Below are 25366 nucleotides of genomic sequence, written 5' to 3'. Positions count from 1 at the left end.
GCTATGAAAATTCAAGAGTACCTTTCTGAGGTCATATCTCCCTCGTCCGAGATCCGATCGACAATCCGTAAAAAAGGTTATTTCTGTCTGAATCCCTAGTTTGTTATGTAAAATTTTTACAAATTTCTATGATGAATTGATATTTTATTTCAGTTAAGAATCAGATCTATATTTCTGCAACTGTCAATCGTTATTTAAAACTAAAGTCAACTTGCCGAAACGATTTCTCCCTAACCGAAGATCTGATCGATGATCTGTAAAAAGAGTTATTTTCATCAAAATCTCTAGTATATCTCTGTAAAATTTTATAAATTTTGAAGACTGTTTGCTATATTTCCCTGCACCCGAAACCGGATCTGTCTGTTTCACATCGTTATGCATATGCCGAAATTAGGTACAACTTGCCAGAATCGTATCTCCCTAATCGTAGATGCTTTTTTCGATCTGTAAAAAGAGATATTTTTGTTCATTTGTCTAATTTTTTTATGTGAAATTTTACAATTTTTCATTACTGTTTGATACCCGATTAAGGTCTAACACTGTGACAGATATGTGCCCATGAGCAAATCGCGTAATTTCATGTTTTTATTTAATTTTTATATCAAAATAATTTCAAAAATTATATTTTTTCATTTCATTTTAATTTTAGGGTTATTAAAGGTGTCCGTATCAATTTTTACATATTTTAGAATTCATTTATGCATTATTTAGTTAAATCATAAAAACGGGATGCCCGCAGAGTCCTGGTTCAACTGAAATACGGGCAAAATTTGACTTTTTTTATAATATTTCAAATTTTTAATGAAAAGTTTTATGTTTTTAGGATTTTATCATGTTCATAATCATGCTAGGGTGCTCTCCACCCGATGTGGTATTGTTTGGAATCTGTTTGATCCCCGGATCAAGCATTTTATAAAAATATTTTCTGAGAAACCCTATTTTTAACCCTATTTTGCAATAATGATCAATTTCCAGATGTATTTTAGCCATTTTTCTCAAAATTATGAATTTCAAAGTTGTTTATTCTTATTATTTATTCAATTTTGCATCATCCTTTATTATGTTTATTTTAGGGAAGCATGAAAAAAGGCTTATATCTGAATAAATTCATCAATTCTAAATATTGTTGGATAAATTCGAAAAGCCAACATATTTCCACTAACAAGTTTGTTAATGCTGCAGAAAAGTTCAAGATTTGATTTTTCTTTACTTTTTTTTTCTTTTCTTCAATTTATTATTAATGTAAATTATAATATTGAAATAAGAATTTACTTTCCTGCTTAGCTTAGGACACATTTGCATATAGTTTAATTCTGATATAACTGCTATTGTTTGATCATTCATGCACATATTCAAATTCACAATGGTCTACACGAATGGCACGTGCACTCGCTTCTAAGGAGTTAATAAACTCGATTGAGTTTGTATTTATGGTCATAGTCAGAATACGAACAATATCCAAATTTATCATATTCTTTTAAGCCCCAAATGGCATACACTCTTATGCTATCTTAAAAAACTATTGCATATTTTCAAAGTTTTTCTATGTATTTTTCCATCTTAGAATCAAATGAGGTGTATTCAATATATATTTGTGGTCATAGTCAGGGATATGTGGTGAATATATTTCATCTAAATTCTATAAGCCTCAAAAATCATTTTTATCAATGATTTTTCATAAATTCTTCAGAAAATATTTTCTCAAATTGCATTCATACGTCATCTAGGTTTAGACTGCATCATAAAAAGATTTCACAGGACCACACATCCATCCTTTTGATCAATTCAAGAGTTCAAAACTCAAAAAAATAGATTTTCTTAAAAATCTCCAAAGTTTCTTCAGAATTCGATTTTCTCAAAAAGATCTCCTTTTCTTCATAAATCGATTTTCCTTTCCTTCAAAAGCATTTTTTTAAAACAATTCACGATTTTCAAAGCGTTCTTTTTTCAAGTATTTTCTAATATTTGAAGCATATATCATGTTTTCAATCTGCATTTTTCAAAGTTCATAGCACATGCCTGATTCTTCATGTATTTAGGAATAGAATAATGATTTAAACAGTTAAGTAAAGCAAAGCATAAGATTGATCATTGGTTCGATTACCCCTAGTTATGGTGCCAGGAACAGTTGAACCTTGTACCGATTGATGAGTCTCATTCTTCAAAATTTCTCCGCATTTTAAAACGAAGGTGAGTTATTTTCAAAATCTTTTTCAAATGTCAATTTGACTTGCAAAAATAAAATTTTGCAATGATAACACCTACTTGTATCTCTATGCAGGTATCAAGCTCTTGACTTGATTCAAACCCAAACCAAGTCCATTCAGTTACAGATCAATCAACTGTCTCTAAACCACAAATGTAGCTCAATCTTACATTATCAGATGGGAATTCCAACGTAGACTAAGATACAAGAATAGATCAAGATATCACAAGAAGACAATGCCCATGAATATGTTTACATACCAGATAGGTTAAATTCACATCTGGTTACTTGATTCACTTTAATTTCATTTTTTGTTGCTTGGTTGATTCAACCCTTTCATATCATGGTTTCAAGCTGCTTTTGATTGCCGGAAGCGATCAAGGAACTGCATATGAAAAATGTTAGCTTAGCATTAGTAGGAAAGATCAAGAAAGCCCCATTGGGGGTTGGCTTAGTGGAGTGGGGCCTTGGCCGCTAGACGGGTGGTCAAGGTTTGATTCCCATGGGCGTCACCACTCTGCGCAAGCCGACGCTTGGCATAGGCCCCGGGAGTGGGGGTCCTAGCCTCGGAGTTTTACACTGCCGGCATGATGACCGTAGGTATGGCAGGCTGAGCCAGCACGACCAGGTCTTCGTGCAGGGTGCAGTTTCTTCAGGTTATAGATTGAAAAAAATGAAAGATCAGGAAAACAAGGTGCATGAGAAAATTGTTTAAAGAGCTTAAGACCTGATTCAGAAACCATAAGCAACTCAATAAGACCCAGATGTGACGAATTTCAAGTTGCAGATGCCCAACCAACTAAGACCTAGATCTCCAATGGACTCCACCAATGGAGTTGTGGACGGGTTCTAGCCTTCTAGCCAAGAAGAGAGTTATGCCACTGATGCTTATAGTCCAGGCAAAAATATAAACTTTGGCACAAGTATTGAAACCAAGTCTCAAGCTTATTAGGTTTTCTCTAGTTTCACTATCAACTCAATAACTTCAAAATTTCATCTGCACCTAGTAACTCCAGAAAGTAACTAAACTCCTAGGCACACATAACTATGGATTCACCTCATTCTAACTACCCAATAGGCAAATCCCAAATGGGTCACCTCAGTCCACATTGGCAATCATCAAACCTCTAGCTGAATCAGGTCATGTCATCAATGCCAAAAGTAGAAGTTCCAATTAAAGTTCAGGAAACAACAGCAGGCATTTTCATACCAGAGATGGATATTGAATGAACCATCCTAATACTGGAATATTGCAAAGGAAAACCTTTATAGAGGGCCAGAAACCACTGCAACGAAGAAAACAAGTTAGCAGTATTAATCTTGCAAGAACTTTATGTAATGGGAGCTTAAGATGAGAAACTCACCCGAAAAGAATGACAGAACCATACAACTCTAAGATGATGCCAATTATAGGCCAACCAACCAAAATGAGGAATATCCCAGCAAGGAAGGACAGAGAGCCCTGCAAAGTATATACATGTCAGATTGATGTTTTAAGGAAGAAATGAATGGTCACTTGCAGATGGGGGCTTATGACTACTTGTTGAATCAGCCATATGGAAATAGATAAATAGCCTAATCCTTGGAAACACTTCAGATCATTACCACTCTGTTCAGGAGCTCACTTGAAATGGAGATCTAATGTGGGAACACATTAAATGGTTTGGGCTAATCAATCTCGGATTGACACTTGCTGAGAGATCCAGCTTCTCACCTTATAATTAGATTCTCGTTTTTAGGTCATTTTATCTGTTGTTTTGGTATGACTAAATTGTTGGTAACATTCATCAAACTTTATTTACTTTGAATGAAGGTTTTGCAATTTTGACAACAAAAAGTAAAAATGGAAATGAAAATTTCGCTGCATAATGTAAAAATAAGATTCTCGATCCATCACATAAACCCAACCTGGTTGATCAGTAGAGCTGCTAAGTTGTGACTGGAGTGTTGAAAATATGAAAGATGTGAAAAAAAAATCCAGGAAAATGGTGATATATGAGTGAATTAGCTTCAAGAGCAGAAAAGATGATTTCCCAATTTCAGGTTACATCACCAAGTATAAAGCTCAAACATTTATTAAACAAAAAAAAATAATCATGCTCAAACTATTTATGCAAAGTAAAATTGCAAAAATACAAAATATCATCCAAGCAAATGCACTGTCAAGTTGATCATTTACGCCATGTCTGGAGTGGGGAAAGAATAGGACAATTCTCTCTAAAATGTGAAAAATCACAATTGTCCTATGCAATCCCAAATTCCATATATGAGAAAATCTTTTAGATGTAGCGAGGTGGAGATTTTTTTTCATAGACAATTTTTTCACGCATTTACAGCTTTTTCAGATGTACATCTCGTGCTTTCCATATGAAAATTCTAGTTTCTCTATGAAATTTCCTCCCACTTCCAAACATGGAACACATTCAATGAACAAAACAGTGTTGACGGAAGCCTTATCCCACAGGCAAAGGGCACTCCCCAGCATGTCCCATAAGCACATCAAAATTTCTTGGGATTCTAAACTTGTCACTAGAAATTACATTTCCCCATACCCAGGAATCATGATTCCCACTTGTTAGAAAGTGCAATTTCCATTATCAAGAATCACGCTTCTTGGATAAAGGGACAGATGGTTCCCGTTTCCATGCATATCATAATTCCAGAAATCCGTGCAGTTTTGAGAACAAGATATAAGCACATTCAAAATTTCTATTTCATCATTATATTTCAATCTTTTAGTGTAAGATATTAAAAAGGGAACTTTTGTAATTTAGGCAGGAAAAAAAGAAACAAAGAAAAGGCCAACTACAGTCCATTTTGTTTTGGGATCGAGTTCATTATTGTGCAATTTTTTGTATAAGATTGATATATTCTATCATTGTTTCACAAGGTTCAACTTCAAATCAAATGACTTCCTACTTTAGGTTTGCATCGGGTCATACTAATATAGGTAGAGAGGAGAACATGAACCATTTACAAGATTTGATTTTGCTTGATTATTTGATAATATCATAAAGTAGCCGACTTCAGTTGCTAAATTTCTGTTACTTACAAATCATATACATATCTCATAATGTTTATTAATTATTTGGATGTGTTATTTGGACCTTATAAGACACTTCTAAAATGGCTGCATAAGCTTTCCCAACTTCACTTCAATACTATGATGTAGTAAGTTTACTATTTATAAATGTTATTCTTGTCTCCAATGCTACATTCGTAATTACCGTTTTTGAAAATTTTAAACATGTTTAATTGTTATTCTTTTCAGAAAAGGGATTTAACAGTTTGCAAACATAGCATATAAGGTATAAACTGATCTCCATTTCTTGAAAGATTATTGTTATTTTTCTCTAGTCTCCATCACTTATTCAAACGAATCTTATGACATACCCAAATCACTTACCGCTTTCCATTGCCTGAATTCTCTTAATTTTATAAATTCACTGTTTCTTGCTTCCATTTCCTATGCTGGCATCTACTGAACAAACTTAATAAGGCAACACATTTACTAGTAGCAAAAACATTCATGTACAAGTTCCAGGAGGATAATTCCTTCGCAAGAGAAAATCTCAAAAATACAACACCACTGAGATCATGTTTGTGTGAAGATGTCTGTTGGAAATCATGTCCTGCACAGAAAACAGACAAGAGGAAGAAGAAGAAAAGAGAAAGCTTGAAATAGAAAAGTCAACCCAGACTCTAAGGTGACGTCTCTTTGTATTATATATATATATATATATATGTGTGTGTGTGTGTGTGTGTGTGTGTGTGTGTGTGTGTGTGTGACATATTACATGTGTGTGACATATTACAACATTACCCCTTTTGTTGAATACATGTGTTCTATTATGTGAATCTGGATCCAGATCTTATGTGATCCAGTATAATCTTAACATGCCCCCTCAAACTGAGCATGGTGGAGAACCATGGACAATTTGGACTTCAAGTGTCAATGTCGATTTACAGTAAGAGCCTTAGTAAAAAGATCAGCTACCTGGTCCACTCCTCGAATAAAAAGTGACTAGATTTCTTCGGCCTCTACTTGTTCTCTAACAAAATGTTGATCAATCTCCATGTGTTTCATCTTACCATGTTGAACAAGATTAGTAGAGATGGCGACAGCACTGCGATTGTCACAATATAATAAGGAACTTCAGATGGGCTGATGAAGGCTGAATATAACGTGTTTAATCTATGCAACTTCGGCGGTCACCATTGCCATAGCGCGATATTTTGCTTTTGTACTAGAGCGGGCATCAATTTTCTGCTTACGGCTGGCTCAAGACACAAGATGGCATCCCAAATACACGCAATAATCGGTGACAGAAGGATGGGTGGTAGGATCATGAGCCCAATCCGCATCAGAGCATGAAACAATTTTAATGGATACAAGAGTGGAACCTTATACAAGTCTAAAATATATAAGCCCATCTGAAAGAGTAGCTTTAAGGTATCGGAAGATTTGTTTTACAGCTTTCATATGCTTCACTTGAAGTTTATGTATAAACTGCAAAACCTGATTCATTGAAAAAACTAGGTCGGGGCGAGTAAAAGTCAAGTACTACATAGCCCTAACAATGTTGCAATACTTTTCTGGCTTCGAAAAATCTGCATCAGCAGAAGATGAAATGCCCAATTGAGAGTGAATAACCATGGGAGTATACACTGATTTATATTCTAACATCCTGCTATATTGTAGAATATCCCAAGCATACTTATGTTGTGATAACACCAAACGATCGGGTTGTTGGTCTACCTGTACTCCAAAGAAAAAACGAAGTGGTCCGAAATCCTTCATGTGAAATTACCAATGAATGATAGACTTTAGTTGTTCAATTTTTGCCCTATTGTTCCCTGTAATAATGATGTCATGCACATACACTAAGACAATAGTAAGATCAGTTTTATTATGATGAACAAAAAGAGAATAGTCACAATGGTTCCGTTGAAAGCCAAGAGATCGAATCACCGTACTAAATGTGTCAAACCAGGCTTGGGATGCTTGTTTAAGACCATATAGCCTTTTTCAACTGAAGTACAATGGAGTGCGGGTCTCCCCCAAGGTAGCCAGGTGGGTGCTCCGTATACACCTCTTCATAGAGATCGCCATGAAGAAAGGCGTTCTTAATATCTAACTGAAATAAGTTTCACCCATTTGATACGGTTAGAGATAAAACAATTCGGATTGTACCCATCTGAACCACCGGACTGAATGTTTCATCGAAATCCAGTCTGTGCTCTCGAGTGTAACCTTTCGCGACTAACATGGCTTTAAATCGCTCAATGTTGCCATTAGATTTTCTTTTAACCTTGTACACCCAACGACATCTAACTACATTTTTTTTTTCACGTATAGGCACTATTGTCCATGGAGTGTTTTAATTTTTTCATTCATGGCATCTGTCTAACGAGTATGTTGATCGGCTTCAGCAAAGGATCTCAGCTCTTGGATGTGGTCAAGAGCAACTGCATATACCTGAAAATCGAAGGATAAGGCTTCATAGTTGACCCACCTGTCAGGAGAGTGTCTGATTCAGCTAGACACACGAGTGGGCAAAGTTGACAGATGTAAGGGTGCATCATGATTAATATTGGGGCTGATCTGATCATGTAGTATTGCCAGAATTGCACGTAATTGGATCAAGTGACTGATTAGCAGTGGACGTCACAGGTTGATTCAATAATGCTTTATGCGACTGGCTGGTTCTTCTGGTGTATACATTATCAAAAAACTAAAATTAATGTACGTTATCAGATAGAGGTACATCTGCCGACGATAGTGATGCAGCCTCAGTAGTATTGTTGGCAGCACTTTGCAATGACGGTGATGAGGGCCAAAATGACTGCAGAGAGCTGTGGTTAAAAGTAAGAGACATACTTACGCATACATTCTCATGAAAGATGACATGTCAAGAAACAATAACCTTATTAGCAGCATGATCAAAACACCTGTATCCCATGTATTCATCATCGTAGTCGATGAACTGACACAATTGCCCGAGGGGACAATTTATCTCCTAAAGAACCAACAATATGCACAAAACAATGTAGTTATATGCCTGTAACCAGGAATAATTGGGATGAATACCATGCAACAAAGAATAAGAAGATTCGCCTTCAAGATTAGACAAAAGCATTATATTGATTAAATAATGTGCAGTATGAAATGCCTCGGACCATAAACCAGCCTTGAGATTGGCATCAAACATCATGGTTAGGGATGTTTCCACAATGTGGCGATGTTTGTGTTCTGCAACTCCATTTTGTTGAGAAATCCTGAGACAACTTAACTCACACCGAATCCTATTATCATGTAAAAATTGTGTAAATTTCTTTGATATATATTCATCCACCATCACTCTTTAAAGCAAGGATTCAAGAAATTTGAGTTTTGACATATGATTTGAATCTACGAAAAATGAGAAGGACCTAGTCCTTAGATTTTAGAAAATATATTCAAGTAAAACGAGTAAAGTCATCCACAAAAATCACATAATATCTGGATTTGGACAAAGACATAATAGGGGAAGGTCCCCAAACATCAAAATGAATAAGTTCAAATGGGAAAGAAGCTTCTTTATTAGATTTAGAAAATGAAAGCTCATGACTCTTACAAATATGACAACACAAAAAGAAGAGAAATTTTTTCCTTTGACATCAATTAAACCTTTATTACATAAGAGACTAAGAAAACTTAAATTGCAATGGCCTAATCTACAGAGACAAACATAAACTCCGTGATGAACTGTCGAACTTGATGATGACGCAAACAATGAATGATTGTCTAACGACAATGAATACTTCGGAGCTTTATCCAAGACATAAATGTTCTTGCATCTCCTTCCCTCAACGAGTGTCTTATTTGTGTGAATTCCCTTCGCAGAAAGAGAAGACAGAGAAAAATAAACAGGAATTAGTATCATGACAAAGTTATGAGACAAAAATAAGATATTTTTGTATATTAAGGACAAGTATTGGACAAAAAAAGAGGGTTTTTGTTGGTGGGAACAATGGATGTGCCTACATGAGTGATGTGATGGTGTTTACCATCTTCCGAAATCACACTTCCATTACCAGGATAAGGTCCAACATGAGAGAGCGTAACTGAATCTCCTTTAACATGATGTGCTGCCCTCGAATCCATAATTCATCCTTGGCTGAAGATGTCGAAGCATGTCCTGGCAAGGAGTGCATGTTTACAGCCCACGGATTAGCAACAGGATTGTGATTTTGCTGAGTATTAAGTTGTCCAGAACTAGCACTGAGTGCCTCCAAATCCTGTGAACCCACAATTGAAGGAGAAGAGAAATTAGATGGCGCCTGCATAAAATTCGTTAGAGACCGTGGACTAGAACCAGCTAGGGATGACAGTGGGGTGGGGCGGGGGACAAGGTCTCCACCCCCGCCCCGCCTCAAGATTAGAACCTCCATCCCCGCCTCCATCCCCGGCGGGGATGGATTTTAACCTCCACCCCCGCCTTCATCCCCGTTTCATGTCCTCCATCCCCGGTTCAAACGGGGATGAGGCGGAGCGGGGCGGGGATATTGTGGGGAAAAGTGATGGGGACGGGTCGGGGCGGGGATCGTGGCGGGGACGGGGTGGGGCAGGAAAAAGTGTATGTCCATCCCCGCCTCCATCCCCGAACGGGGATTGATTTTAACCTTTGTCCCCGCCTCCATCCCCGTTTCATACCCTTCATCCCCGGTCCAAACGAGGAGAGGCGTGGCGGGGCCCCGCTTTCCCTCAGTCCACTGCCATCCCTAGAACCAACCAAGGAAGAAACTGAAGGAGGTACAACTGCAAGTGCCAAAAAATGGGCCAGAATAGGCACAGTAGATGGTTGATATGTTGGAACATACCGCCAATAGCAATTAGAACAAGTGTGACCTTTCTTGCCGCACATTTGGCATATTATATTTGCTTGATTGGAATAGGAAGAAGGTGTAGGCAAGATACCCTTTCCACATCCACCAAAATTACGTCCACGGCCACGTCCTTTTTCTCGAGAGGAGTTAAAATTCTGGGCTGCAATCATAACTTTATGAGTCACCTCATCCTTCGCAGATGTGGATGCTATATTGAACATGGCTTCATGCTCCAACAACATGATTCTTAGCTTATTGAAGCGGTGGACAAGGCACAGTGCTTGTATAAACAGTGACAAACATGTTATATTCTGGCCCAAGTCCTTTGACTATTTTGGTGCATATATCCTCATCAGACAATGGTGATCTTATGGCAGCAAGCTGATCTACGAGAATCTTAACCTTATTGAGATACTTAACAAGATTGGAATCACCCCTTTTTAGATATGCAAACTCTGCTTTTAATTGAAAAACTTTTAGGGTAGAGATCTGTAATGAAGTATGCAGGAAAAATAAAGAATGCTAAAAGTATTCACAATGACCAACAATGGTCCAATACACAAGAGAGATAATAGCCAAGTCCACTATGGGACAACATAAACAAGCCTTTCACAAACTAAAAACAAATACTCTTTATTGAAAGAGAGAGCTCTAAAGCATGAAGAATACAAAGGGGTTCACCCCTAATGTATACACCCACAATGGGTCTCAAAAGAAGAGCCAAAAGGGGGCTCCCATAGAGTCGTTGGGGGCCCCAACGACTCTGTGGGGCCCCTTTTTGGGTTGGGTTTTGAGACACAAATAAAAAGAAAAAAATAAAAAATGAAAATACAAAAAAGAAAAGAAAAGAAAAAAAGAAAATAGTTGTTTACTAAAACAACTATATGAAAAGTCGATAATACCCCTATCGGGTATTATACATATATATATATATAAATTTATAGACAAATATATATATATATATATAGTTACGCATATTTTAACACCCCCCTCAAACTTTACGGGGAAATGACCGAAAGTTTGCCAAGAAGAAATGTGAAGCGGGGAGCAGGAAGAGGTTTAGTGAAAAAATTTGTTAACTGATATTTTGATGTGACATATGGCAGAGTAATTGTTCCTCGTACGTACTCATCACGAACATAGTGGCAGTCCATCTCTATATGTTTGGTGCGCTCATGGAAAGTGTGATTACTGGCAATGTAAATAGTACTTTTGTTGTTACAACATAGCTTTGAAGCACCTGTAATGTCAACCCCCATATCTTTGAGAAGGCTTCGAAGCCAAACAAGTTTCATTGTAGTAGTTGTCATAGCCCAATATTCAGTTTCAGTAGAGGATAACGAGACTTTTTGTTGCTTCTTGCATCTCCAAGCAATTAAGGAATCTCTTAAAAAGAGACAAAAGCCAGTAGTTGAGATTTTATCATTAGGGTTATATCCTCAATCTGCATCAGTATAAGCAAGTAAATCCAAAGAAAAAGATGAAGATAGAAATAACCCTTTAGTTATGATGTTTTTTATGTATCGAACGACCCGAAGCACGGCACTCATGTGCACAATTGTAGGAGCATGCTGAAATTGGCTAGCAAAGTGAACAGCATGAGCGATGTTTGGTCTAATGATAGTCAGATATGTGAGAGATCCAATGAGTTGTTTGTAGGGTGTGGGAACCCCATCCTCCAACCTTAATTTTGCGTTAATTACTTTTGGAGTCTTCACCTTTTTATCATCTGAAATTCCAAATTTAGTACATATATCTGCAGCAAGCTTCATCTATGACAATATATATCCTCGAGGAGAATAGACAACTTCAATGCCGAGAAAATATCTAAGGAAACCTAAATCAGACATGTCAAAACTATCTTTTAACATATTTTTGACATTAATAATACTAATTTGATCATTTCTTGTGATAATCATGTCATCAACATAAAGTAATAAGATAACAATATTATTACATGTACTTTTGACAAACAGAGCAATGTCAATATAACATTAACGAAATCCTAATTTAATCATGATATCACTAAATCGATCATATCAAGCCTTGGAAACTTGTTTAAAACTATATAAGACTTTTAAAAGTTTAAGAGTTTGACCTTGTCCAATATTAACTCTAGGTGGTGGATCCATGTATACTTCTTTATTTAGATTTTCATTTAGCAATGCTTTTTTCACATCAAGTTGATATATAAAGGTTCTAACACTTGTCATTCTAGCTACAGAGGCAAATGTTTCCTCATAGTCAATTTCATATTCTTGCGAGTATCCCTTAGCTACTAATCTGGCTTTATATCTTTTCAAGGATCCATCGCTTTTGGTTTTAACCTTAAAGACCAAGCGGCATCCAATAGGTTTTTTATGTGGAGAAAGCTTGACTATTTTCCAAGTATTAGCCTTTTTTAGAGCATCTAATTCTATCTTCATTGCTTCAATCCAATGAGGTAGAGTTTTGGCTTAATTATAATGAGTGGGTTTATAATATGAGTGTAAGGCTATTAGGCATACCCGATAATTTGGTGCAAGAGACTTGTATGAGACAAACCTATTGGGTGAAATGGATTCTCTAGAATATCGCCTAATGGGGGTTTCTTCCAAGGATTTGGTAAGTTGAGAAAATTTCTCCAAGGCACTAATAGGCCTTTCTTTTTCTCTTCGAATATAAACATGAATATTTTCATTAATAGTATCACTATTATGTGGTGATATTTCAATATTAGATACATCACAAGTATCATATATACTTTCAAGATGATTCATAGAATCATTACATATATCATCTATAAGATCATGTAAGAACATGTAGTCAATTTCATTTGGTTTTTCTAGCTTTTCAAATCCATTTTCATCTTCCAAAAAAGTCACGTCTTTTGAAACATATAGTTTGTTATTCTTGAAATCAAAAGACCTATAGCCTTTTTTATTTTTTTCATAACCTAGAAAAACACATTCAATTGCCTTTGGAGACAACTTATTTCTCTTATATGAGACAACAAAGCATTTACAGCCAAAGATGCGAAGGCGATTGAAGTCGGGGAAAAATTTAAAAAGTTTTTCATAAGGAGAAACATTCTTTAATTTAGAAGAAGGCATTCGATTGATTAAGTATGTTGAAGTTAAAACGGCTTCGGCCCAAAAAAAATTTGGAATATTTTTAGAAATAAGCAATGTTCTAGCAGTTTCTATAATATGTATATGTTTTCTTTCCGCTAATCCATTTTGTTGTGGAGTTCTAGGGTATGATCTTTGATGGCAAATTCCATTTTGTTTTAAATAATTTTAAAATTTGTTGGACAAGTATTCTCCACCGGAATCGGATCTAAGAATAGATATATTACTTTGAAATTGATTTTGTATTTTCATATGAAAGACTTTAAAGAAGAAAAATACTTCTGATTTATGATTGAGGAAATAAATCCAAACATAACGAGTAAAGTCATCAATAAAAGTGACATAGTATGAGTAACCACCTTTAGACATGACCGGAGATAGACCCCAAACATCTGAGTTCACCAATTCAAAAGGTCTTGTGGAAAGAAATGTTCTAGTTGGAAATGGAATAGACTTCATTTTTCCAAAAATGCAATCTTTGCAATTAATGTCGTTTTCTTTACAAAATTTGTTTCCAAATGGAAAATGATACATTTTTAAATAACTTGGATGTCCAAGTCTTTTATGTCAAGTTTCAATGCTTTTATCTTGAACATAAGTACAAAAAGAGTTTGTAGGAAAGTTTAGATGATCCATATAGTAGAGGTCTCCCTTCCTATAGCCTTGCCCAATCCGCTTCTCGGACTAGAGATCCTGCACAAAGCAACCATTATATGAAAAAAATATTTCATATCCATGGTCGGCAATTTGGAAAACCGAAAAAAGATTAAAATTTAACTTTGGAACTACTCTTACTTTTGGAACAAAAAGGTTTTGAGAATTTTTAGAGTTCAGTGTTTTAATACTTGTGATTTTTAAGAAAGTTCCATCGGTCGTAGAAACACATGAACCTTTTGAATTGGTGCATACATCGGTTAATGCATTTTCATGTGGGGTCATATAAAAGGATGCTCTGGAGTCTAGAATCCAAGAATACGTACCGGGTGATGATGTAGACGCAATGGCCGCACCTGATATAGAGGAAGTAGCTTTGAGAATTTGTTGTAGAGCCATAGATATTTGACCAAGTGTTTCTTTGAGGTCGCCACACTTGCCTTCATCTTCTTTGGTAGTAGATTCTTCAAGGGACACCATCTTAGGCTTGAATGTTCCATTTAGCTTTGGGCAAGTGGGTTTAATGTGACCCGGCTCACAGCAATGATGACATATAATTATCTTTCTTCCTCCACTATTGTTTTCATGTTTTCCAAAATGGGATTGTTTATAGGTTTTGACATTATTACCGGGTTTGAATACGGCAAGCACTTCATCAATGTTCTTACTCATGTCAAGCCTAATTTTCTCTTGTGTGATTTCGGCAATGGCGTCTTCTATTGGTGGAAAAATAGATCTATGGAGGAGTGATGACCTCACTTGCTCAAATTCAAGATGTAACCCAAACAAAAATTGGAACAATCGATCTTCTTTCATTTGTTTTTGCCTTAATTCAACATCCTCCATAGCTACCCATTTTTGCTATAAAAGAGCCAACTCATCCCATAGTGGGTTTAATGCACTATAATAATCTTGTATACTTGAATCACCTTGTTTGGTGATTCCAATATTTTCTTGCAAAAAATATGCTCTTGTAAGGTCTTTTTGGGTATACATACCCTTCATAAAAAACCAAGCCTCATTGGTCAGCAAAATTTAGCTATATTAGTACATACCTTGAGTTCGACATTGTTCATGAACCAAGCAAGGATTTTGGCGTGGTTTCTCTCCCAATCTTCTACTTTCTTTTGGTGGTCTTCAATGGCTTTGAGGCGAGCATCTCCCTCAAGAGCCTTTTCTTGATCTCATTCAATCTTGGTAAGCTCCCATTGAGGTTCCGGAATAGAACCTATTACATAACCCCAAAATTTTTTACCTTTGAGATTGTTTTTTATTGTTGATGCCCACATCATATAGTTCTTTCCATTGAGCTTGAAGGATAGACCGATTTTGGCCTCCATGATGCCACCAAAGTGTACGAGGAAGAGATACAAAGAATGTGAAGATAAATTTCATGCTTCTTCCTTTAAGAACCGAATGGCTCTGATACCATGTAATGAAGTATGCGGAAAAATAAAGACGCTAAAAGCATTCACAATGACCAACAATGGTCCAATACACAAGAGAGATAATAGCCAAGTCCACTATGGGACAACATAAACAGGCCTTGAGAAAGGCACAAACTAAAAACAAATACTCTTTATTGAAAGAGAGCTCTAAAGCATGAAGAATACAAAGGGGTTTGCCCCTATTTATACACCCACAATGGGTCTCAAAAGGGGGCTCCCATAGAGTCGTTAGGGGCCCCAACGACTCTATGTGGGGCTCCTTTTTGGGTTGGGTTTTGAGACACAAATAAAAAGAAAAAAATAAAAAATGAAAATACAAAAAATAAAAGAAAAAAATTAAAATAGTTGTTTACTAAAACAACTATGTAAAAAGTTGATAATACCCCTATCGGTATTATATATATATATATATATATATATATATATATATTATATATATAGTTACATATATTTTAACAAGATCTCCTCATACCACTTGTGAAGAATGTTCCACAACTCCTTTGCGGGAACTCATGATGGAATATATAGCAAAACCTCATGAGAAAGAGTAGTTGTAATAAAGCCTACAGCAGACTAATCTTGTTTCTGCCATGCAACGAACTCTGAATTCTAAACCATGGTGATTGAGACTTTCTCTGAGCTCCCATCATGCACTGTAATTGTTTGGGAAACAAATTCCATAGGTATAGGAATCGACCCATCGAGATGCTCCATTAAATCATGGCTGCAAAGAAACGGAATAATTTATTTCTTCCAGATAATGAAATTGAAAGAATCGAGTTTCTCAGTAACCAAATGACTGAAAAAAGATGCATCAATGGCAGCCATTAGATTAGAGCAGAAAATTTAGAAAAGAATGTAGAAATAGAAGAATGAAAGACAAAGACAAGAAGTTTTAAAAAGAATGTAGAAGACAAATGCACTGGGTTCTTGATCAAGATTAGGCTGTCTCAATTTTTTTAGACAGCAAGGAATTAAAGTTTAGAGATCAGCGATGCCCAGATTCAATTGAAGTATTCAAAAATATGCATATACATATACATATGATTATGTATATATATATATGCATATGAAATGATATTATAAAGAAGTGAGATGTTCACGTTAGATCTGGTTTGACGTGATCTGGTTTTTTTTTTTAGATCTGGTCAGATTTAGAAGACGTGATCTCGAAAAAAAAATTGTTCAGATATGGCCAGATTTAGAAATGGCTTAGATCACGTTAGATATGCCATAAAGTGATCAAGAAAATATCTGATATGAAGGATCGTTGATCAGATCTATTTGAGAGAAGAAAAAAAGAGATGTGGGCAGATCAGATTTGGTTCAGATCTAAGAAATAACTAGGAAGAAAAGAAGGAAATCAGATCTGACCTGATGTAGATATAATGTCAGATCAGATGTGATAAGAGAAAGTTTTTTTATTTTCGAAAAAATCTGATTTGATTCAGATCTAACGTGATAAATAAAAGAAAGTAGAACAGATTTTTAGATCTGATAATAAAGAAGAATGGGAAGAGGGAGTCTGATTTGAATTACAGATTTCAGATCTTCAAAGGAGAAGAATGGAAGATTTTTTTTTTTTAAAGGGTTCTTTCCAGCCAACGATCAACATGACTTGCCTCTTTGGAGCTCTAATACCATGTGAAGATGTTTGTTGGAAATCGTGTCTTGCACAGCAAACAGACAAGAGGAAGAAGAAGAAGAGAGAAAGGTTGAAAAAGAAAAGTTGACCCACACTCTAGGGTGACGTCTCTTTATATATATATATATATATATATATATATATATGTGTGTGTGTGTGTGTGTGTGTGTGTGATATATTACAACATTACCCCTTTTGCTGAATACATGTGTTCTATTATGTGGATCTGAATCCGGAGTATAATCTAAACAGTTTGGACTATGAAGGTGAGCAACAATGAGGAATTTGATAATAGACCAAACATATATATTTAAAACTCAGTAGCTAGTATAAAACCAAAAAGGATTTCTGGAAATTTAGCATCGTTAACTGACAGTTACATGGAGAAAGATATGGTCACAAAAGCAGAGAAGTTAAAGTCCATCCTACAGCATCACTTCAGCATACCTTGAAATGCATTCTTTTGGAAAAGAGATGCCATGTTGACTTCCAGCCAAGAATAAGGACTACTCCAGACAAGCAGAGAATCTGAATGCCATGAGTAAGTGTCACACTACAACTACAACCAAGAATGACCTTTCCAAGAAAGAAGAAAATTCAAAAAAATTAGAGCATCTCACATTTCCAAGGGCAAGCAAGCCTCTATCAAGGAAGAGAATAATGCCAAGAAATGTAAATGCAACTCCGAAGCCTATCAGTCCCACGCCTATCTCTGTTTCATTGACCATAACAATTACAAATAACAGTAGAATTATGAGTTGCTCCAAGAGGAATGTGAACAGAACAACAATATCCTCTCAGTTCAACAGGTTTAAAAGTGTGATCAACAAGAAAACTAAAATACACTGCCAAGTAGAAAGAATTTCAACTTTGTCTCTTTGTAAGATTGTTTAGAGAAGGTTGAATAGGACAGTTACTCATTTTAAGTGAAAATTTCCTTATAACGTGCTATCTGTTGGTGCACAACATGGATTCTGTAATTGTAAGTAAGATCAAAGTTCAGAATTGCTTTCGATAAAGATTGATCATTATTGTAAATTTGGAATTTCTAAACAAGATGGTGGACCGGAGCATTACCTAAATTTCACTGTTTAGTACAAACTTATGGACCACAGGACAAAGTGAACCAAAATTGTCAGTCCCAAAATCTAAATTTGTACAGCAATGAGCAAGGCAGATCGTAGAACCAAGCAATTAAGAAGTATTTCATGAATTAATGGTAGGGAGCTAATGAGTGTACATTGGAGAAAATTTGCAAAATCATTAAATATATAGATAAGAAACCTAACAAGCTCTGCCAAAATTTCCTAGTTTAATAAGTGTTCCATGTCACACAAGATCGCACTTTTTTGTTCATCCAACTCGTAGGCCATTAAAGCAGCTTAAACTTTCAACTTCTAGGAACCTGCAAAAAGTATGGGCCAGTGTCAGAAAATGGAAGGTAAAATAACTAAAAATATCCAAAACAGAATGCTCTGGAGGTCAACTATCCTGAAACATCTTCTATAACAATGATAATAACCGGTTGACAGAAAAGACTCTAGACTCAGATGGAAGAATCTTTCCTCAAATAGTGTGATCTAGGAACATAAAGTAACATCCATAAAGCATTAGGGTTAATTTTAGACTACTAAGCTCCAAAGTCCATATATACAAGGAAGCCTGTTATGAAGTGGCTCTTACTAGCAGCTCTTTCTATGCAGAGAGATAATCTTTTCTCTATCTTATAAGCCTCCTGATTGGATGGCATCCATAGACATCGCATTATATTGTGTATAACACCGAACTTTTATGAATGAATGAATGAAACTATTATGGGGGTAAAAAAAACTGCTGGTTCTAACAATATTACTGTATTATCTAAATCAAAGAATACCCAAATCATAGTACCCAATGATAAAAAATCTGGCGTCTTCTAAAGCATTGAGGAAGCAACCAGATTACCATTAATTCACGCAAACAGGAAGAGATCCAACTCGTAAATTCAGCGGAGAAGCGATATACTGATGAAAATAAAGGGTTCCCCACCGTGATCTTATGATGGGTACAACTCAAAAGAAGATAACTGAGAGTTTGCAATAGCTTTCTTCATTATCTCTGGAGTTCAAATGGAAGATAATAGGATTGGGGTTTCCTTCCATTTTTGGCATCGAGTTTTCACAATTTTCGTGCGTAATTGGGTTGTTGGTGCATCAGAAAGAAACAACGAGCAAGCAGAAGAAGAAGAACAGTGAGAAGAAAAGGCTCACCTGAATCAGAAGACGATGTACCCAACTTGCTGCAGTGCCGCTACAATGTCATCACAGGGTAGAGGGACATAGCTAGGTGTGTCAATGTCAACAGGCCGGATCCGGATCCGGTTCGGACCTTTCATAGGAAACCATACCCGGGTCCTATAAAGATTACATGAACAGATGCGGACTGAGACTGTTGGAAAAAAAATTCTGCCCTCTTTTCTTTTCTTTTCTTTTCTTTTCCTTTCAGCCTTTTCCCTTTTGAGGGGAAAAAGAAAGAAAGAAGAGAATGAGAAAAGAGAAACTCTTTTACAAGGTCTCACTTGACCTATTTGAAAGAAATAGATTTTGAAATTTACTCGCCTTCATTTTGAAATTTTGCAAAAAAAATGAAGAGACGGGATTCGCTCATCGGTACGAGGTTCAACCGTTCCTGACGCTTTTACCAGGGGTAATTGAATCAAAGATCGAATTTATGTCTTTTCTTTGCCTAAGATTTGTCTAAGTGATTATTCTAAAATCCTAAATACACATTGAATCAAGCTTGTGCAATGAATTTTGAACTTTGAAAAATATGTATGCTTCAAAAATATTTCAGAAATTTGAATGTTCCAAGTGATTTTGAAATAGATTTGAAAACATCTTTGAAGAAGTAATTCAGAAATTGAACTTGATTTGGAAAATTAAAATTTTAAATCCAAAACTTGAATCTAAAATGAATTTGAGATTTGAAAAGGAGATTTGAAATTTGGAAATTGAAATTATAACTGAGATCAAAGATTGAAATAGAAATTTGAGAGTTTTTAAAATTAAAATTTGAATTGAAAGGAAGATTTGAAATTGAAAATGAAATTTGGAAAATAGTGAAATTTGAAGAATAAAGAGTGGATTCGGAGCTTTAAAATTGATAAATCAGGATTTTGAAATTGAAATAAAATCTTGAAATTGAAAATTTTGAAATTGAGATTTAGGATTGAAGTCTAATTGAAATCTGGCTTTAAAATTGGAATTTAAAATTGAATTTAGGAGTTGGAATTTGAAATTTAGAATTTGAAATGGAAATTGGATTCAAATTGAGATTTTGAAATTGATTCAATTTGATGTTTGAAATTAGAATTGAACTTGGAAATTTGATTAGAAATTCAAATTGAAACTTTGAATTGATTTTGAAATTGAAATTTGACATTGAAATTGGAAACGAATTTAGAAATTTAGAATTTGAAATTGAAATTGGAGTTGGAATTCAAAGAATGAATTTAGAAATTAAAAATTTAGAACTTAAAAATAAACTTTGAAATTGGATTTTGAGATTGAGAATAAAATTTGAATTCAGACTTGGAATTTAAAATCAAAATGGAATTTGGAAATTGAATTTGAATTTTGAAATTGGAATCTTGAATTGATTTTGAAATTTGACTTGGTATATGAAATCAGAATTGAATTTAAAAATTGATTTAGAATTTTAAAGTAAATCTTAAAATTTGATTTAGAATCTCAAAGTGAATTTTAAAACTTTGATTTAGAGTTGAATTAAAACTCAGGATTTGAAATGGAATTCAAAAATTTTGAAATAGAATTAAAGAATTTGAATAAAATTTAAAATGTGAAATTCAGAAATGAGAATTGAAAATTGAAAATTGAAAATACGATTTAAAACTGAATAGATTTGAGAATAAAAGGATAAATCTGAATTTATAAATGAAGGTTTAAAATTATTTTGAATTAGAAATGAAAACTATGTTTTTAAAGATTTATTTCAAAAATCAGTTGGAATTTTGAAGATGATTTGAAATACTTAAAAAAAGAATGCAATTCTATCCTGAATGTTGAATGCTTTGAAATTTATTTAAAGATTGGAATTTAAAAACAAATTTTATTCTTTAATAGAATTGAAATAAGATTAAATCATAATACATTCATGACTATGATCACAAACATATTATGATCTAATCTATATTTAAATTCTAATAAATAATAAAAAAAAAAATTTTGCCTTTATAGGATATAAATTAAAATTAACTTTTAATATATCCAAGACTATCTTAAGTTAATTTATATCTTAAATTATGATAGAGAAAGAAAATATATTTAGAAAAATATGATGGAAATAAAATGTTATTTCATAAAAGATAAAAATCCTAAGTATTGTTCACATTTTGACTATGGTCATAAGTGTGAATCATTTACTTAGGGTTATTTACCTCTTATTAGAAAGGTGCATGTGTCATTCGTGTTATACCACAGTGCTTTTTGAAGAATAAAATGAAATGCCACGGGAAATTATGAGAATTTAAAGCACAACTATATGCTCATACATTATAATCTAGACAGAAAGATATGGATTTTCATTAATATAGAATTATTACAATTGAAATTGAAATTCCTAATCTAGGAAAAGAAATCGGCATCTTTCAGGCTTCCCTGCAAACATGAGATAACACCAGGCAACAAAATACAAAACATAGAAAGAAATTGAAAATGTCATATTGAAACTAAAATGCATATGATTGTGCCTATCCTAGTGAAGAAATGAATATGCAAAATGCCATGCTCATGCTAAATAAAGAGTATATACGCATATGCCTAAGTGCTATGCTTATGCTAAATGAAAAATGCATATGCCTAAGTACTATGCTTATACTAAATGAAGAAATGCATATGCATATGCCTAAGCGCTATGCTTATGCTATATGAAGAGTACATATGCATATGCCTAAGTGTTATGCTTATGCTAATGAAGAAATGCATATGTATATGCCTAAGTGTTATGCTTATGCTAAATGAAGAGTACATATGCATATGCCTAAGTGTTATGCTTATACTAATGAACAAATGCATATGCCTAAGTGCTATGCTTATGCTAATGAAGAAGTGCATATGCATATGCCTAAGTGCTATGCATATGCCAAATGAAGAAATGCATATGAGTTTACCTAAGTAGAATGCTTATGCAATTCACCTAAATAGAATGTTTATGCTAATGATGGAATACATATGCATCTAAGTATGATGCTTAAACTAATGAAAGAATGCACATGGATCTACCTAGGTATGATGCTTATGCTAAGGATGAAATGCATATGTATCTACCTAGACTAAGAAATGCATATGATATATGTAAAATGAGAAATGCAAGTGTTAAGATTGATATGCGTACACTATGCCGGAGTTAGACTACTATACGATGGACATAGCAACTGATGAAGACAAGCCATTAATAGTAAATTGAAATGCAATATGCAATGCCTGTGCAATATGGGATACAGGGAACGAAATACAGTAAACACTATGCAAGGAATGAATCATAAGTAAAATGGATATGCAGTGAAATGTGGTGACATAGGTGGGAGTGTACAGTGCTGGTAAATGAACATTGATCAGTATCTGAAACACATAGATAAACAGGCTTCTCATTTTGATAACAAATCAAATTCTGCAATTTGAAATCACATAGTGATTCGAGTTCTCAGACTGATATATCATGGCACCACAGCTCAATGAGTTGCTTCCAATATCAGCAAATTGATTTGCAGCAATATTATCCAAAAGATTTCAGCACATTAATCAGTAGATCAGTCAGCAAGGTGATTTTACACAGTGAATCAAGTTCTTTAACAACGAATCAGTGGGCTCTTCTTCTGACAACACTGAATTAATGAACCAAATTAAGCAAATGGACTAATAAAAATTATAGGTGAATCAATGAAGTGCAAAAGTGGTACACAGGTAATATGCAAAAAGTGTTGTGTTAATGAATGTGTAAAAATGACGCAGAGGTAATATACCAAGTGTTGTGCTTAGTGATTAGCAACAGTGATACATAGGTTAGGTGCAGCAGGCGGCGGCAGGTATATCAGACCAGTTGAAGGTTTCTATGTAAGATGTGCAGGTATACAGAGCAAGTGCAATGTACAGTGATCATGCAGATGTTGTGTGCAAGTGCAGAAATGAGATGTTATAAGTTGTGGAATGCCTGAGGGTGAAGTGTTGTGTTGATGTGCAGGGAATGTACATGTGCAGAGAGTGAGGGTTATACACAGGTTTTTGTTCACTGCCCTCTGGGAGAGTGACAGGAAGTGTATTACATATATTTTCAGTGATGGGCAATCTATCACATGTAAATGATCTAACTAAAGCATCATTAATCAAATAGGAAGATGCATTTTCAATGGTCTCAGACTGTGGAGCATCACACAAAGAATACCCTTCGACTCCATAGAGTATGAGGATATATTTACATTCTCTAGACTATCAATTATAGGAAGCACCTTAGCAACCTGAAAAAGCTTCATGTCAGCTAAGTGAATCAGGAAAGATTGGGTTTTCTGTCCCCAGAAGAACCATTTGAATCAGATGATGTAGAAGGGTATTGAATGGAATGATGATACATATATGCTAATGATGAAAACAAAGTTTCAGAAATAGAAAAATGTTACTAATGAAATCAACATAATGTTGGAAATGAAATAAAAGTAATGTAACTCAAAAACACAAAAAACATAGATTGCAACTGTATATGCAGAATGAATTAAAAATGTAGATCGCTATGAGACAGAAAACAAGGTGAATGCAGTGGCTAATGATATGCAGGGTAACAAACCAACATGGGCACCACTTGATGCAATAAGGTGTAGATGTATATGTAAGATCTCGTATTTTGGTATTTAGATATTTCTTGAGATTTTTGAAAATTTGTCTATCTGGGAGAAAAATCGCTCGAGGCTATATTTTTAGACCGATGCCTTTGAGTTTGGGTTTGACCCAGGTCTCATCGATAAGGTCGAGGCGAGCCAATCAAAACGTGGTAGAGAGTTTTATTTTTGACATTTAAATTCAAGCAAAATTCAAGATAATTTCGGATGAAAATCATAATTTCATATGCGTGTTATATATCGTTGGATGCGTCTCGAAATTCTGAGTGCAACAGTACTTTATTTTTCTCAATTTGGGCTACGGTTAACCCGAAAATCGCATTTTTCTGAAAAAAGTTGTTTGTCGAAACAGATCCAGGATTGGATCAGACTGGATCCAAGGCTTATGATCCGAATTTTTATGGTCTTGGGTCCTAAATTGGTCCTACTTAAATCTGGTTTGGGTCCAAATCTGGATCCATTTTTGTTATGGGTTTGGATCTTGGATCCGGATCCAGATCCAATTTCATGTCCAATGTCTTTCCTAGCTTTAAATTCAATTTAAAGCTTTATTTTGGGGTTAACTATGTTTATAAAGTCTCTAGAGTTAATTTGGTTATTTTTAGAAGGTTATAAATAATTTTTATTAATTAAAAATTAAAAATTAATTATTTATTTATTTAATTAAATTCAATTCCGAAATTTAATTTCTGGGCTGAGTGGGACTCTCCAAAAGAGTCCTTATGCTTACCTAAAAGGGGTTTAGGAAAGTTAAAATTTTTAAAAGAATGGAAAAGTCAACATTTGGTAGAAGTTTAAAATAAATTGGAAACTAAAAGAGGGAGAGTTTCCACTTTTTGGAAACTCTCTCTCAAGAGAGGGCTGGAGAAGGGGGAACGTCACCCCCTCTCCCACCCATTACTTAAAGAAAAAAAAAAGAGAGAGAGAGAAGAAAGAAAGAGGAAAAAGGGAAAAAAGAAAGAAAGAGGAAGAAGAGAGAGAGAGAGAGAGAGAGAGAGAGAGAGAGAGAGAGGAAGAAGAAGGAGGAGGAAGCCATTAAAGCTCCAGCTCCAAGCTTTTTTCACCATTATTTTCAACGTTTATTTCAAGGTATGGGTTTCTCCTTTGATTTGAATAAGAAAAGTGAGCACAGATTCGTATTCTATGCAATATTTTAGCAAAGTCAAGGAGAAAAAGTAAAATTTGAATAGTTGTTTTAAGATCCATGGCTAAGCTAATGTATTTTCTTGAGGATATATATATCTAGGTAGGCTCACTGTGTTTGGTGATTTCACTTGTATTTTTCTTCCTTCCATAGTTTGCCAATATGATGATTGGCAAAATTCCTTCATGAGAATTTTTTTATACAGTGTAAGTTGAAAGATTGGTTGGGCACTAAAAAAAGATATTATGGTTAAAGCCATGCTGTAACATGTTTTCTGTGTAACATGTGATCATGGAGAACTGTTGGATGATTAGTTCTTCTTGTTATCACATCCATCAACCATGCACATGTTTGACATAATGTAACTGAATTTTTTTGTTTGTAATTTCAGTGTTCAGTTTCTT

The 25366-nt window shown here is 34.8% G+C and overlaps 1 protein-coding gene across 1 annotated transcript; it reads right to left on the bottom strand.

The window, feature by feature from the left end:
* Window positions 1-2286: 2286 nt before the first annotated feature.
* LOC149843171 (Got1/Sft2-like vescicle transport protein family) lies at window positions 2287-19241 on the bottom strand. The gene is made up of 7 exons (XM_090001721.1): window positions 19182-19241; window positions 18278-18337; window positions 17553-17644; window positions 17380-17460; window positions 3571-3668; window positions 3417-3492; window positions 2287-2591 (listed from the first exon to the last, which is right to left on the bottom strand). Exons 2-7 carry the CDS (start codon window positions 18303-18305, stop codon window positions 2556-2558), a joined length of 411 nt encoding a protein of 136 aa, XP_089857847.1. The 5' UTR covers window positions 18306-18337; window positions 19182-19241; the 3' UTR covers window positions 2287-2555.
* Window positions 19242-25366: the final 6125 nt, after the last annotated feature.

Source organism: Nuphar pumila, chromosome 3 (assembly GCF_984573655.1).
Source record: "Nuphar pumila chromosome 3, dmNupPumi1.hap1.1, whole genome shotgun sequence".
Lineage (NCBI taxonomy): Eukaryota > Viridiplantae > Streptophyta > Magnoliopsida > Nymphaeales > Nymphaeaceae > Nuphar > Nuphar pumila.
This window is presented reverse-complemented; position numbering and strand designations above follow the sequence as displayed.

Excerpts from the sequence above, each read along its gene's own strand:
- LOC149843171 (XM_090001721.1), bottom strand. The coding sequence starts at position 18,305 with ATGGCCTACGAGTTGGATGAACAAAAAA. Across the intron at positions 17,461-17,552 it reads GCTTGCTTGCCCTTGGAAAT|ATTCTCTGCTTGTCTGGAGT; the intron begins GTGAGATGCTCT and ends CATGGCATTCAG. Across the intron at positions 3,669-17,379 it reads CCAAAAGAATGCATTTCAAG|GGCTCTCTGTCCTTCCTTGC; the intron begins GTATGCTGAAGT and ends TATACTTTGCAG.